At 23.9% G+C, this 17,594-nt stretch overlaps 1 protein-coding gene across 1 annotated transcript; it reads left to right on the forward strand.

The window, feature by feature from the left end:
- Nucleotides 1-1,219: 1,219 nt before the first annotated feature.
- LOC145840833 (mitochondrial import receptor subunit TOM22 homolog) lies at nt 1,220-11,003 on the forward strand. The gene is made up of 4 exons (XM_082948172.1): nt 1,220-1,281; nt 7,752-7,891; nt 9,348-9,465; nt 10,747-11,003. The coding sequence occupies exons 1-4, from the start codon at nt 1,270-1,272 to the stop codon at nt 10,780-10,782; spliced, it is 306 nt and encodes a 101-aa protein (XP_082804298.1). The 5' UTR covers nt 1,220-1,269; the 3' UTR covers nt 10,783-11,003.
- Nucleotides 11,004-17,594: the final 6,591 nt, after the last annotated feature.

A 17,594-nucleotide genomic window follows, 5' to 3' on the forward strand; every position in this document is an offset into this window, starting at 1 on the left:
TAAAGTCATCACATTAACTTTTTAAAATAACATTTTTTTGCAACCACAATAGTATGCAACTTTGAAATCTTTCATAAACTAAGTAAAACTAAATTAAAATACCCTAATACAAACTAGCTAGACTATAGGAGAAATTTCATAAAAATTTTCAAGATTGGTTGGTTTCGCTAAAAAACTATTGAAATCAAGTAACAATAAAAAAAATTTCCTAGTCTTGAAAAGTAATTATGTAGCAAAATGTTGAAATATAGCAAATATAGTAAGATTGAGATTAAAGGTAAGTATTAAAAGACAAGTAAAATTATACATGATGTAACAAACTTGCTTATGCCCAGAAAATTTTTTTCATCGCAAATAGAAGAATTCAAAATTGTTTTTTTGAAAGGTTCAAGTTAAAAATATATAAGTTGTTAGACTTTGCAAATTTAACTTTTTTCTTGTACTTATACAAATTCTTTAAAGTCTAAAAGAGACTAACTGTTAATGCGAAAACATTATACTTAAAGTACTGATCATCTTTTACAAAGAAAAAACTAAATAATTTTTCTTATAATAAATTGTTATTATCAATGAGATATCTTGCAGTTTAGTCGTAAGTTTTACCAATATAATGACAAAGGTAAGATGGAAAACATAATTTGTAATACATTTTTCAATGTTAGTAGAAAACCTGTACTGTAAAAACTTCTTGTAGGGAAAACCTGTATTTATTTTATTAACTTTTTACTCGCTTAGCTAGAGTTTTTTAAAACAAATTTTTCATCAAAAATTTTTAACTTTTTTTGTGCTGTGATAAGAAGGTTTTAATTGTAGTTATATACCATGTGCAATTTATTATATAGAGATTACTCATTTTTATTTTAAAAATGTTTTCAAAACTATACGAGTTTCATTCTCAAGTGCTAAAATTTAAACGAATTTGAAAAGATTTTGGTTGGTAAAGCAGTTTAACTAATAAGTTTAAACTATGACGTATGAATAAATTTAAACTAATACAAATTTTAGAGTTTCCTGTTTTTGTTTCTTTATTAAAAGAAACTATTTTAAAGATAAAAATTATTGTTTTAATTAGCAGTTAGTATTTTTGGTATAGTTTAGCTTGATCGTAGATGATAGCTTGTTGTTATACCTTTAATACCAAACTGATTTTGCTATAGTTTTGAATGTTGAAGGTTTTAAAAATTTTTAAAGACTGTTTATTTAGAATCAAACAATCATAGGAAAATTGACCTCTGTAGAAAATTTAGGATAAAATAAACTGAAGCAACCATGGGACTTTTGGTGAGTATTATTTTTATGTAAGTAAATTAACTTAATATTAAGTATACTTACAGTTTCTTAACTTTACAAAATTAAAGTTAAATTCATTTGTTTTATACAACTGTTTTCTAAGTCATAAGTTTTACTTTCAAAACTATGATACTTTTTTTTGACTAATTTATGAATGAAATTTCATTAACATTTTTTTTATAATCTAGCGTTTTTTATTTCTTTTCTTTTTTCTCAATTATATCAGGTTTTTTAAATATTTAATAATAATTTATAAATCTTAATAAATATGGTGTGCAGCTTGATGACCAAAAGGTCTTTCTCCACACCAAACCATTGACCTTAGTTGTGAGCGTTCCCATTTTTGTTTCTTTCTTTCTAACCCTCAAAATATGAAAGGTAAAATAAATTTAACTTCATTTAAACTTACAGTAATTACTTATGATGATATTGCACCATTATCAAGCTATAATTGTGTTATATTCAATGTCTTTTTAAACCATAGTATTAGGCTAAAATTTGTATTTTGTAGGTATATAAATAAAATATAAAATATTACCATAGATTAATAAAATTAAAAGATTTAATCACTTTCATTTTACAATATAAAGTTTATAATTGATAATAAAAACAGTTAATATTGATTAAAATATTGTGAAATAAAATCAAAATAGAATATTTTATTTTATAAAAATTAATTTAATTCTTACTATGTACTTATATAGCTTGTTTGAAACAAAGTCTCATTTTATACTATACATATTAGGCTTAAAACATTGATTTTTAACCTAAAATTATGGTTAAAGAAAGCATTAAATACAATATAGTTTCAGCTTGATAATGGTCGGACATCATCCTCAGTAATTACCAATTTTGCTATATTAGTTTTATTTATAATACTCTTTTTTTTTTAGTTTTTACAAAGTTCAACAAAGTTGGTTGATAAAAAATATTTTGATTCAGAAGTAATATACACAGGGTTGCCAAAAATATTCTGATAAAACCTGGAATTTGGGCTAAAAAACCTTGAATTTTAAACACTACTAGTCAAGTAGACAAATTTTGGTTTGGCACTAAAAGTTACTTTTAACACTAGAGATTTTTTTTAAAAACACATCTGTTTAAGGGCATAAGGGGGATCCAACATTTTTTTTACTAAAAATAACATTGGATCTTATATAAAGGCTTAAAGTACAAACTACAAACCAGTTTTTATAGAATTTTAAAAAAATATTTAACTTTTGAGATATTGTAATTTTTATAAAAAATTTTTTATACAAACCTAAAAACCGCAAATTTTTTGGGGTCAATTTTCTCAGAAAATTAACAAATCACTAAAAATCTATCTTCTCCTTCATTTTTTGAGCTAGAGACCTCAAACTTTCAGGAAACATTCCTTTTATACTTTAGAAGACTTTGAATGTTGAAATTTTAAAAATATTTAAAAATAAAAAAATTAGATAAAAGTACAAAAAACAGTTTTTTTTTTATTTATTTTACAAAATTACAAAAATACCTGCATTCAATCTTCTTATAATTTAATAATACACTTTCTGTGAAAATTTGAAGAAAATTGCTTAATAAATAAAGGAGGAGATAGATTTTTAGTGAATCTGTCTTTTTTTGCATCTTTAGTTTAAGCCTTCTATAAGGAACCTATTGAGGTTACCGATTTGATCGCTTATATAACAAAAATTATTTTGAATTTTTTCAAGCAATTAAAAATGTCTGATAGCTCAGATAAAACTATAAATATAAATAAATAAGATCAACTTGTGAAAATCAAGGTGGACCCCATATGCCCTTAAACACAGTATTTAGCCCAAAATTATGGTCTTGTGTTCCATAAATTTTTGAAAACCTAAAAATGGATCAGTTTAAATATAATTACAAAAAATTCTTGTTGAGCTAGTATACTGATATTTGTATGGTTGTGCGTGATTGTTTATTTGCTTTTTTCCAGTTTTGTTATAATTTGTTACATTTTATTTCTTAGCTTTATTTATTAATTACTATTGCATAACTATAAGTTTTTTTTTTCTTTTTACTTTTATTAGACTAAAATTTATTCTACCAATACAATTTTCAGAAACAACATTTTTTTTAAATATATTTTTCAATTTAAATTTTTAATTTTTTCTGAGTACTATTTCAGTAAAATAGTTAGTTATCTAGCTTTAAGATAATTATTAAATGCTAATGTATTCATTATAGTACTATTTCAATGCAATTTCTCAACAACTGATTGTGGTTTAACTGTGGTGGCAGTGATCACATGATTGGGTTGTTGGTGTGATTTTTTTTGTTGTAGCGCCGGTGAACACTTACTTGGGGGATTTGAGCTTCACAATTTTCCCACACTTTGTGGTTTTTAGTGCTGAGATTATAGCTTTGTGAGTGTTCTCCAAATAGCATGTCACCAAAAGTTTTTTTTTTATTTGTTTAAAACAAAGTTTTCATTTTTGTATATTTAAGTTAAATATTAATGGGGCAACACACTCACTTTTCCCCAGAAACAGTTTATCATTAGGAGTAGAGTTTGAGACTTAATTTCTTACCAAAAAATGCAAAAAATAATATTTCAAATAACCTTACAGTATCTTTTCAAAGTTTTTATACTTTTAAGACAGTTTTTTACTTAACTTGTAGTTAAAAATAGACCCAAAATTGTGTATTTTTAAAAACCTAGAGAAAATTTGCCAAAAACATTTGGCAACCCTGATACAGCATAATATTGTACTGAACTATCATTACATAACTTATTTTAGTCCATAGTTTTATATAAAGTAAGGTAAATTCTAAAATATATGAACAATAATAGTAAGAAGTCAAGAAATTTTTCTCAGCTTGATCTGTGGCAACCCTGATTATAGACCAGAATTTTATAAGTAATAGCCAGATATACGTTGAAATAAATTTCACAGCTACTAAAGTTTAAAAAACTTATACTCAAAATGAAAGAACTGTATATATTATGTAAGGTAGAAATATATCATACTTGCTCTTCCATCTGCAACAATATTAAAATTTAAGCAAAGTTGTGATACAAAAAGGGTGCTAATTTTACTTATAGTTTGAAATTTTAGACAAAAAACCTGTAACTTAGAACCTTTTTATTTGTAGTAAAATTAAATTAAAATCATATAAAATATATACTTATTAGAAAGAAAAATTAAATATTAAAGGCATGGGGGGGTCAAATTATATTTTTTTACAAAATTAAACATTGGCTCTTATTTCAAAGCCTAGAATATATACTAAAACATATTTTTTACAAAACAAAAAAGAGATTGATTTTTGAGATACAACCACATAGACCCACATTTTTTTAAGTTCATTTTTCTCGGAATTTTAAAAAAATTACTAAAAGTCTATTTTCTTCACTTTTAAAGCAATTTAATTAATTTTTTTTCAGGAAATGTACTTAAATATAACAGATAGAAACTTGACAAACAACTTGTAGGAAGCAGATTTATGATCAATTTTTTCAAAATTAGATATATAATTTGATTTTATAGAGTTTTTACTCAGCTGCAAGTTGCTTTTTACAGGTTTTTAAAGTTCAAATATTTTTTAAGATAGAGCAGGTCAAAGTTATAGGCAACAATAGGTTGCTTGTGCAAGGCACGAATTAAACTAGGCAAAAATGACTATTTTACTTAAATTCTATCTTCTACATTTTTTGAGATAATTACCTTAAACTTTCAGAAAGTTTTCCTTGCAACATTTAGCTACAAAGTTAAAAAAAAAATTATTCAAAAAAAAAAAGTTTTTTTTTTTGCGATAAAACTTTTATTGGTTATTTTTTTTTTTTAATTCTTAGCGCTAAAATTGCAAGCAAGAATTTCTGAAAGTTCCAGGTATTTATCTCAAAAAAGTTTTTAAGAGCATAGATTTTTAGTAAAATGTTTTTTTTTGTCATTTTAGTTTGAGTCTCCCATAAGGAAGTTAACTTTGACTTATATCTCTAAAACTACTTTGAATATTAAAAATCTGTAAGAAGCATCTTTTAGTTTAGTTAAAACTTATTAAAAAAAAATCAAATTGTTTAAAAAAAAAAAATTAATCCCCTATGCCCTTAAACTATCTTTTTAGTAAGTTTTATTAAAGAAAATATATTCGATTTTAAGCTTTTTTTTTTTATTGTATAAAACAAAAAAAAAATTTGAAAAGGTTATACAAATTTATAACAACCTGTAATATTTTTTTAACCTACTTATATTAAAATAATCATGTATGAACAATTGCTTTATAATGATGAAATTACTGTTTATTTTTAGAGGGTCGAACACTTTTTGAATAGAAATTAATATTATCACTTTTTTGAAAGCTAAAGCTACTATATTATACTTATTATGGAACCTTAAACAAATTTTTAAGCATAGAATAAACATATGAGAAGAATTTCTCATAACTAATTTGCTCACAATTTTTAAAAATCTAATTTAATAAAATCTTCTCTTTCATTACTCAGCCAATTTAACTTCAAATTTATGTAAAAATTTCTATGATTTTAGGATAATTCCTATTAACATATTTAAAAACAAATTAAACTGATTGTCTTACAACCAAAAATGTAAAGATAATTGTTTTCTTTGTTACTCAGAGTTTTAAAGAAGTCATGGTTGTTTATTATTAAGTGGAGGTTAATTTTGATAACAAGTCTTAAACCTTGAGTTTGAGAAATTTTGATTTAAAAGTGAGAAAAGATATTATTTCAGTAATTCTGAAAGAAATCTATTGTATTCTCTAACGTTGTACTTTTAAATCTAAAAATAATAATTTTGAATTAATAAAAATGTGAAGATCAACTGCTAGGTTAGTTAAAATTATTTAGGTGTTTAATTATTTTGTGATGAAATATTTTAGTAGTAAAGGGCATCCAAAATCTTTTTAATGAATTTTAAATGCTTATGTTAAAAGTTTTTCATAGATCCATACAACCCTTTTTTATATTTTTAGTTTTATCAAAGTTTTGTACACTAAAAAACTATCTGCTCTTTTAATTGTAATTTTTATGTAGAAACTTTTTTTTACCTTTACTTAATAGTTTAAAGAATTTACTGTGTTAGATTTTACAAACTATTGAAAATTAAGAAATTTTGACAAAAACAAAAAAGTATCAGTAAAAACAAATAAGAATAAATATTGAGGTTTTTTATTTAAACTTAATGAAATATTAGATTTTTTTTAAGAATTTGTTAGTCTAAGAAACAGATAACAATTAAAAATTAGTAGCGTGAATAACCCATACGATCAATTAGTTATGTTAAGGTACTACTCTTTTGTAGAAAAGTTTTTATTAATTGTCTTGGTTTTTTGTATTGTTTACCAGATATGTTATTTATTTAATTTGTGTGTTTGTTTAAGACTAAGATGTTTATGGCTATGTTGAACTTTGTAGGTTTTCGTTTTAAGCTTAAAATTTTATGAAAAGTTATCAAAAAAGTAGTTTAAAGTTTTCTTTTGCTTCTTTTGTTTTGCAAAAAAAAACAAACTTGAGAATAACCTTGGTCTGAAGTATCCCATTATCAAAAAAAAGTTTTTTTAACTTATTTAATAACTAGATATAAAGTATATTTCACCACAATTTCAAGTGGGTTTGTTTGCTTTTTTTGTTTAGAATACAACTTAATTATTTCAGGGCTTCATACACTGAGGATAATTCAAGTTATTTGGTATTTTATTTTTAAACTCAGACTGACTAAGAATAATTTTGTTTTTTTCTATAAAAAATCAGGACAGTCAAAAGTTTTTTCAATAATCTAATGACATGTTTTTTATAAATTTCAAATGAGATTTTGTTGATTTAGTTTTAATATTTTGTTATTTTATAATCAATTGTTTTGAAGATGTAGATTTTTATTAATTTTGAAAAGTAAAAAGAAAAATTACATTTGAATAACTCAATATGACTCAGGACAGTTTTTGGTAACTCGACGTTTTTTTGACTTTAAGTGGCAGCCCTATTTTTTAAAACGCACTGGCCAGCAAACTGCAGCAAAAATAAGTAAAAGTATGAAGTTAGCAACATACTTTTTTTAAATATTGAAAAAATGTAGTAAAACCTTCCATTTAGAGTAAAACCTTCCATTTAGAGGCCCTTGTACTTATAACTAGTACATTATTATAGTAAATTTATTGATTCTAGAATTTATTTATAAAACACTCTTTTACTCAATTAATATTTAGTACATATTAAGTTTTTACTTATATATCCATTATATTTTTTATAAAATTTGTTATATTGATTACTAACACTTTTAATAAATGTGGCCTGCAAAATACTTAATCTAGGAAAATTGGCCTGTATTTTTTCCATAGTTAAAATATACGTTTTAGAACCCTGTGTTAAGTTTTGCATAAAAAACTAAGATCTTTTTTAAACTTTATCAGTTTTAAAGTTTGTAATCAAAAAATAATTATCTAACTAAATTAAGAATAATTTGAAGAATATCCTTTAATTAAAATTTATATTACAGACATACAACGGAGAAACATTTGAAGATGAATCGGTATTCGAGAGAATATGTGGATTGACTGAAATGTTTCCTGCACCATTGAGAAAAGCGACTTCCAAAACAGCAACTATCACCGTTGATGCTTCTAACAAGCTTTACAAGTATGTTTTGTAACAAAACATGTATACTATTTCATATTTAATTCTACTAATAACTTTGTTTAAATATTTTTCTATAAAAAAGTATAATTATACTACCTTGGAATTGTGACCATTATGCTTCTAACTTATTTTACATAATGTTTGTATGTATGAGTATAAGCACGTGATTTTTTTTCTTTGAAGCTGTAGTATAAAACCTGTAAAAAAAATTATGTATATTGACACTGATTATTTACCATGTTATGTAGTTTTTTTTAAATGTCTCTGTTGACTTTTTTTTGAAAATTTTCTTTTTAAATTCATGAACAATAAACTAGGCACAATCAACATTTTATTCCAAATATTGCATAAAAATTTTAAAGAGCAGTGCAACATTATGTTTACAAAAATTAAGTGTATTCTTCAAGCCTAAAGGGAGGTTTTAACTCTACTATATTATGTTTGTTTCAGTAGAAAAAGCTTCAGTAAAAATCTGAGTAAAGTTTAAGTTTTTGTATATTTTTGTTAAAGCTTTTTTCAATGCTTTTTTAAAATTGTTATCTTTTTTTTGTGATATGTATTGTTTTAGTGTAAAAAATTCACTACACTTTTTCGTTCAACTGTTAAAAACTGCTTATATTATAGTTATCTTATATCTGAAAATTTAATTGGTGTGTAATGTAGGTGATGAGAAACACTGAATTAGTTTTAAACTTCAATACCTAATACTATTATTCTTATTATTCAATTGTATCTATCTAAAAAAAAATAAATTGTGAAGTGCTATAAACACTTTATTCAAAATTATACATATGAAATATGATATTACTATTGAAATGTCCCAATTACATATCAAAGTTTCTGTACACATTAATAAACACTTTTTTCAAATTCTGGTGTTGATAGGGTTATAACTTTCTTATAAAAGTTATATTTTTTAATTCAAGTGTCTATTTTGTATTAAAGTTTTATATAGTAAGTAATTTTGTTAATAAAAAGTTTTCTAAAAAATAATATTTAGTTTTTGATTTGAAATTTAAGTTTTGTGAGTTAAAGTCTTAGTAAGGTAGTGTTTTATACACAAAAACAGCTGTTAAAGTAAAAAAAAAATTGTTTTTGTACACTAAGTAAATTTATAAAGCTGTTAAACAGTTTTCTGTGTTTTTAGTTTTTCACATATAAGTTACAAATAAAACTTGATATTTTTTATTTTTTCTAACTGGAGTTTTATTATTTATAAAAATGTTTGTCTCATTTTTTCAACTTACTTGTTTTGTTTTTTAGACTAGTTTACTTAGTTTTCTTTCATATAACTGCAGTATATTTAAAATTATTTTCAAAATGTTTGATTTTCTTTCATGTGTTCAACTTAGTATTTTAGCATAGCAAAGTTAAAGATAAAACTTGTTTGTTTTTTTTTTGTTAACTATTTAAAAATTATTTTTATTAATGTTTTTAAAATAATAACATCAAACAGATTAGCGCGCTTCAGTATGTGGGTAGGTACAACTTGCTTCATGGTTTTATGTCTTCCAGTTGTTTTTGAACAAGAAAGATTTCAACTGGAGATGGCTCAGAAGACGCAAGAAAGAAGGGTAAGTAAAAAAAAATGTTGTTTAATTTATCATATTGTGTTTAATTTTTAAAGAAGGGTTTGTAAAGTATTGTTATTTAATTTATCATATTGTGTCTATTTTTTTTAAATAGTTCAGTAATGAAATAAAATGTAAGTTTATAATCTGCTTTAAAAAAATGAATTTTAGTTGTTGATTATGTAAATAATTCTGGTAATCAGGAGAGTTTCTTAAGGTATTTGTACTAGGATTTTTGACTTCTCTAAAGAAATATTAAAGCTAAAATACTTAAATTTATTAAGTTATTACTACTGAAAAAGTTTTTAGAAACTAATTGAAAATTAGCGGTTTAACTCATTACATCGAGTTGTGTAATTTATATTATTGTTTTCAGATTTTATTAATTATGAAATTGTTTCAACTTATGTTTAATAATTATCCATTGAGCAACTTCTTTTTTATAAACCATAAAGTTGCAAAATGCTGTCACATAAAGCTTTAAGCAATTTAATACATCTATAAGCTTCAACCACTTATTTAAATTATAAGATTTTAAGTCAGTATACCATCGGCCTTGGTGAACATGTTATATGAAAATTATTGTTTTTATTCAATTTAAACTCTTTTATAAAATTTAAGCAAAATGCAAAATAATTACTGTTAATAAGTTTTTTATCAAAAATTAACTTAGGTTAACTTCACCACAAGTTATTATTTGTTTGATGCAAGGTAATTTAAATTTCTTTGATATTTTCAACATAAAATGTTAAATTAATACTAAAATTTGGTTTTTGTTCGATTGTTATTCAGTAAAAAAATCTTTAAGTAGTCAATAAAGTTTAGTTCAATTATTTCTAAAAAACTGACCAGAACTGCATACATATTTTAATTATTTCAAAAAAAATTTACTAAATTTTCTTTATTATAATTAATTCTTATATTATATGTTATCTAGTACTGTTAATAGATGCTTTAAATTACATGTCCTTCTTTATATAATTTTTTTTACATAATTCAAAACAATTTCATTTTACTGGTATTAAATTTTCACCCTTATAGTTATATTAATTTTATCATTTAGAGCAGCTCTTTGTTTAAAAAAGTAAATTAAAGCTTAACAGAATTGAAAAATTACAACTTTTAAAACATTCTTTCTGTTCTGTGCTTAGATATTGTTTTGTTAAATTAGGAAAATATCTTTAGTTTTGTAATTAAAATGCACAAACCATGTTTTTTTGGTTATTTAAGTTTTTTTTTACTTTTGCATATTTTTTCAAATAATAATTATAATATTACTTTTAGATGCTTCTAGGACCAAACATCGGACAAGCAAGCTAAACAATTAGACAATTTTGAAAAAATAATCTAGTTCAATTTAATGTCGTAATTAATTATTTCGTTAATAAATTGTCCTTTATTTATTTTTATAATTGATACAAATGCTTTGAAACGTTTTTAATACAAGTTTTGAATTTCTACTAGTTTGAAGTTTTTGTAATTGAATTGAAGAGTATTTTTTATTTTTAAGTGATTTGTTAAAATAAATGTTTTAAAGCATGTTTGTTGTTGTAATTTTCTTATTACTTTATTCTAGATAAGTTTAACTGATATTTCAATGCTTTAAAAGTGTTACAACTAGTATCTATCAGTTATTATATGAATTTTTTTTCCCAACATCAAAACAAGAAACATTTTACAAATAAGAAAAAAAAAGTACTTTTTTTGTTTATTAACTTTATTAAAAACTGTTAGTTTTTAATACTACTCTATTAAATATTTTTTTTACTAAAATTATGTTTACGTGGTTATAAAAAAATTGTAAATTTTTAAAATTTAATAATTTAGTTAAAATTTATGTTAAATACTTTAGCTTATGTTAATTAACTTTACTAAACAAAATTTTTAGTATATAATTTTATTATTGATAATTACTTTTTATTCAAAGTGGCAAAACATGTTTTAACATGTAATTTTAATCCTAATTTGTGTTTGATACTAGCAAAAAAAAATATTTTTTAAATTATATACTTCGGGTTGCTGTCTAAATTGCACGATGACACTTTTGCACGAGTTGTTTTTATTTTAATCTTATTAATTTTCCTTTTTTTTCTACTGTCACTGTTACCCCTTACCCTCGGTCGTTAAGATAATTTGTTTTTTTTTTAATATCCCTGTTACCCCTTACCCTTGGTCAGTAACTATTTTTAGTATTTTTTATTTTATTTTTTTACTCTCGTGCAAAAATGTAACTTCTGCAAAGTTGACCCTTGGGGCAAAATCGTCATAGTGCAATTTAGACTCCATATGCGATAAGTCACTTACAGAAATATTGTAGCAGTTTCTGTAAGTGAATTATTTAATGAAGAAGTTACCGGTTTTTGTTAGCATACTCATTTTCCTTGTGTTTAAAAGTTTAATTTCAGACTTAATGAGTTAAACTCCTTAAATTTTGTGAATAATAGACGTTTTAAATAAAAACAAGCTTTAGAATTTTAAACATCTGTAGATTATATATAATTTTTAAAAAGTTTAATGAGTATATTATAAATTTCTCTCGCATGAACGATGATCACAAGTAATTAAATTTATAAACAACAATGGATAAACACTATATAAGGTTTTAGCTTGGTTAACTCTCAAAATAACTTTCAATTAAGCTGGTTTTTTGCACTCTGAAGCGAATTGTGACGTAAGAAGTTTGTAATCACAAACAAGTTGATTTTTTACTATACATTGCAACCACCGTATAAGGTTGTATCAAACAATTTAAGTGTCTTGTTTGTCAATTTTACAATCACTGTAACGTGATTGAAATAATGTATGTCATAAACAAAGCTGTGATCTGCGGTTACTAAGAAATGTAAACAATCACATATAAAAGTGTCCGTTTTGGTGTGTTTATAAATTTTTAAAGATCCTTTACAGCAGGGTTTCCCAAAGTGAGCGGTACTGCCCCCTGGGAGCGATTTTTGTAAGTTGGAGGGCAATAACTAGTAAAGGGGCGATTTTTAAACTTACACTAGATATTGTTGAGTTAAAGAGCAAAAAAAAAGGTCTTAGGTTGTTCAGGGTTGCCACTTTACCTGGAATTTGACAATTAAGGCTAAAATAACCTGGAATTTGAGAAATTTTGAAAAAAAAACTTGGAAATTTGATCAAAAAACCTAGAATTTTAAATAACTTTAACATTTTCAGTTGTAAAATTTTGATTTGACACAAAAAATCTGTCATATAATTAAGATTTTTTGTCATCATCAAAAAATCTTTTATTAAAAAACACATTTAAACGAACTTTACAGTAATTTTTCAATGCATTTATTCTATTAAACACAGTTTCTTTAATAAAAATTAATTGTCCTAAGAACTAACTAAAACGTTACACGCAAACTAATAATAAAATTACTATTTACTTAATTGCTTGGACAAAACGTTAAACTGCACCCATGTGGTGTACAAATCTGTTGTCGAAAGATTTTTCGTGCACCAGGTTCTAGAACCAAATATTTTGAGCGCTTTTTTTGCCGTTCAATGAACACAACTTATGATAGTTTAAATTGTTTTAAAATTGAATTACCTTTTAATTAAATTACAACTTGAAAGTTTCACTCCTTTAACACACAATAACAAACAACAAAATAAAACTTCGTTTTAACTATGCATCAAAATGGTTCTTTTTTTTTTGTCTAAATTAACACAAAACCTTCATTTTTTGTAACAAAAAAAAAATTTTCGAAGTTTTGTATGTAACTGATGGTTCCAAAATATGTCTAGTTTATATTTCAAAGTTGTTAACAGTAAGCATATAAGAACTTTAAATTTTTTTTTTGTTTGAATATCTGAAAAATACATTTTATACATTAAAAAACATATTCTTTTTCAGCAGATATACTAATTTGTAATCTTTAATTTGTATGAACTATTTGTTTACAAAACTGTGGTCAAAATGTTTAAAGAAGTTACACTTGTATAAAATTGATCGTTTAAGAAATGTTATATACCAAGTTTAAAAGGTTTTCCAAGTTAAAATAGAAAGGTTTTTTAACATAAATGAGTTTATCAATATTCAGTTGTGTCAAGTATAAATGCGTACGAATATCATTTCGATAACAGAAAATGTCATCATTGTTTATTGAAGCAGTTAAATTATTATTTACATATATGTTAAATATTTTACACAATAAAAAAAGTTTTAAATTTTTTCGTTACTGTATCTGTTATAAAACACTTCTTAAGAACAGACTGCTGTTTAAACTTCACTAAACTATTAAATTTAAACATTTGAATTGAAACTTTTAGAGCGCTCAAAGTAGTTGGTTCTAGAACCTGGTGTACGAAAAATCTTTCGCCTACCGAGTCGTACACCACTTGTAGTATTAGTTTAACGTTTTGTCCAGGACAAGCATTTGCGTAAGTAGTAATTTTATTATAAGTTTGCGTTTAACGTTTTAATTTTTTAGTAGGGGGTTACATTGTTGAGTCAAGATATGGCGTTATTGAGAAATACTTATACGAATTCATACAATTACTAGGTCTCACGGCTGATCAGATTATCAAACTGCGATTTTTCTTCAAACACTGTAAAGATTTTGTTAGAAGACAAAGGTTAAGATTTAAACCTTAGTTAATTGTATCAATGAAAATAAAATAATAAAATATTATTTTGTTAATCAAATATTACCTATAACTTCTAAAAAAGTTCATGTCATAATCCATGTACACCAGAATGAAATACATGCGTTATGCACACTTTTTTTTGGTGTGAATGTGTTGAAAACTTTTGGCCTTCTCTTAACGACAAAAACAAATAATAATCACATCATAGTGACTTTTAAATAATTGCAAACTATTAATATTTAAAACAGCAGTTAGTAAGCAATCGTATTTGGATCTATTACAAAATTGTAAACATGTGTTTGCAGTCGTATAGTACTTACGTCACAGAAAAAGATAAATCGTTATTACATCACAGAAGTAATTTAAAACGCACTCACTTTGTCAACTCATTTTCGGTAGGACTTTTTATGGGTAGTTTTGAATATTGGGTACTTTTAGTTGCAGCAATTTTGCAATAAAAAGTACCCAATATTTTGATGATGTCATTAACTTTACTTTGGGTACTTTTGAAGCTTAAACTTTCTTAACAAAACAAAACTGCTGTCCAGGCCTATGATAAATTAGCTTTGTTCATTTTTCTAAATATGAAAATAACTATACCTGTATATAATAAAACAATAGAAGGTAAATAAATATTTCTCTTTCTTAATAAAATTATAGAAATATAATTTTCTACCTTGATATTTTTTGTGTAAGTTACAATTTTAAGTTCAAGCACAAATTAAGCTATTGACTTTTTAAATTTTTCTTTTATAGTTTATTGATGAATTTCAATCATAGAAAAATTTGAACTAGTTGTACATAAGTTATGTACTTCTATAAAAGCTACCTTTTTTTAGTTTGAAATAAATCTAACAGGGTGGCCATCAAACCTAGATGCTTATGGAAATCTTGGAATGTTGTATAAAATCTTAGAATGACTTTAAATTCTGATCACTTGTTTTTTTAGAAAAGTAATTAAGACTTGCATTTAAAAAATATACTAAATTTAGAAAAGTTTAATAAAATTTCAAAAAAAATTTAGGAGTCACCTTGGGTACAGGAAAGGTGTAGATCTCTTTTATTACAAGTTGATGTCACTTTACAAATTTTAATCTAAACTACAAGTAGCTTTATACAGATTTTTTATACCAAAACAAACTTTTGATATGTAACATTAAAATAGGAGAGTACAGTAGGTTTTAATTGTCATCTTTTTTACTTTTTTCTTTTTATTAATAAATATTGAAAGGAATACTTCCTAAAAATTTAAGCAGGGTTGCCAACACACCTGGAATCCAGGAACTTGTCAGTTTAAACAAAAACTGGAAAAACTTTAAACTTGTGAAATTAAAAAAATTGAAAAAATTTGGTTTTCAAAACAAAAATCACCTAAAAATCTGCAACTTTTAAACTACTTCTACATGGAAAATAATGAAATTTTCATAAAATATAATAACTTAAAGTCATCAATAAACTATGAAAGAAAAATTTAAAAAGTCAATAGCTAAATTTGTGCTTGAATTAAAAATTGTAACTTACACAAAAAATATCAAGGTTGAAAATTATATTTCTATAATTTTGTTAACATAGGGAAATATTTATTTACCTTCTATTGTTTTATTTTAGATATAGTTATATTCATATGTAAAAAAATAAACAAAGTGAACTTATTATAGGCCTGGACAGCAGTTTTGTTTTGTTAAGAAAGTTTAAGCTTCAAAAGTACCCAAAGTAAAGTTAATGACATAATCAAAATATTGGGTACTTTTTATTGCAAAATTGCTGCAATTAAAAGTACCCAATATTTAAAACTACCCATAAAAAGTCCTATCCACTCATTTTGATAATTTATAGTGACAAGCATTTTTTAAGATAAAATGATTTCACAACTACACTTTTTCATAACACTTTTGTTTTACGCACGCGACTATTTTGCACAATCCACAACTTTGCAAAGATGACATTTTTTGCGGAGGTCCTAGTTATATGGCGTCATAGCATATCGGAAGGCTAAAGAGTCAAGATTTAAGGTTTTTAAGGATTGAGGATGTTTGATAAAGAATCGTGTTAATTGATGAAATGTTTTAAATAAAGATTAATCAATATGATGAGTAAAACACTTGGAAAAATTATAAAAAAATGATGAGAGTATATATTAAAGATGAGTTGGTTACGGCTAACAATTAGATTTAGGAGCTACAAGTTGAATTTAAAGGTAAACATTTTGAGTTAAATTTTCAAGGACTTAATTTAAATATTAGTTTTTAGTTTGTTCAGATATTTAAAATGATAAAGTCTTTATTACTTTTGTTCTTTTTTTTATTACTTTTATTGAGTAATAAAAAAAACGATTTTCAATTATATATGTCGTTATGGTTATTTTAAATATTTAAATAGGTTTTAGTATGAAACTATTAAACTTAAATATCAATATGTAACTTGAATTTTTTTTATACTTTTACTGTTTTTCCTGCGGCTAAACATTCAAGTAACAAATTTTATATAGAAAGTAACCCAGTTAGTTAATAAACTTCTAGAAAATTTATTATTTAAATAGCTTTAAAAAAATAAAGTTTTATTTTCAAATAGAAATCTGAGTTTTTGTTTAAAAATGTATAAGCACGGAAAAAATACTTTCTTTACTAAGAACACATACAATAGAAGTAAAATTTAGAACCACAATAAAATAAAGTTTAAAAAGTAAACTTTGAAAATGCACATAGTAACTCTTTTTTTTTAGGTAAGGTAAGTGAAAGTTTTCAAATATAACACCTTTAATCAATTTTAAAATAAAAAAAACGATATACTAAATTTGTTTCAGAAACCCAAAAAGTGAAACTATTTGAATAAAAAAAATTACTAGTTGGCAACAAATATATTCAAAGTAGTTATTTATTAGTATTAATTCAAATAAAATTCACTAATTCTCCTGAACATGACGTTTCACTGAAACCAAGTGGTGTTCGACAACCAAAAGGTTTTTCTACACCAGGTTCTAGAACCAATTATTTTGAGATTATTTTGTTGTTTAATAAACTATTTGTTTAAAAAACTTTTATACTAAAAACTTTTTTATTAAAAATAAAACACTAAAATTCTTTTTCAAAAAATAAAGTTAGAACTAAATTGTATGTTTAAATATTTTAAACCAACTAGTATGATAAATAACTGTTTTAGTTTTTATTTGTGGTTTACTAATTTATTTAAAAATATTTTGAAGAAGGTAAATTATTTCAAATTAAATCAGTTTGTATCTTATAGTTCAACACAAGCTTTTAAATTTTTTACTTAAGTTAGTAGTATTCTACCATTTTTTATTCCTTAAAAAAAATGACTAAATCGTTTATAATTCAAAATTACTAAACTGAAATTATTTTTTGTGAAGCAAATTAGTTCCTAACACCGATATTTAAATTAAAAATTAAATTAGTTTTTTTTTTAGATGTTGTTAAATTGATTACTCTTTTGTTTTTTTAATACTTGACATTTTTAATCAGTTCAATATCTTAAAAAGAATATGTATTAAAAAGTCAGTTTAGTTTTTTTAATTTTGT

Source organism: Thalia democratica, chromosome 7 (genome assembly GCF_965202585.1).
Source record: "Thalia democratica chromosome 7, ktThaDemo2.hap1.1, whole genome shotgun sequence".
Classification (NCBI taxonomy): domain Eukaryota; kingdom Metazoa; phylum Chordata; class Thaliacea; order Salpida; family Salpidae; genus Thalia; species Thalia democratica.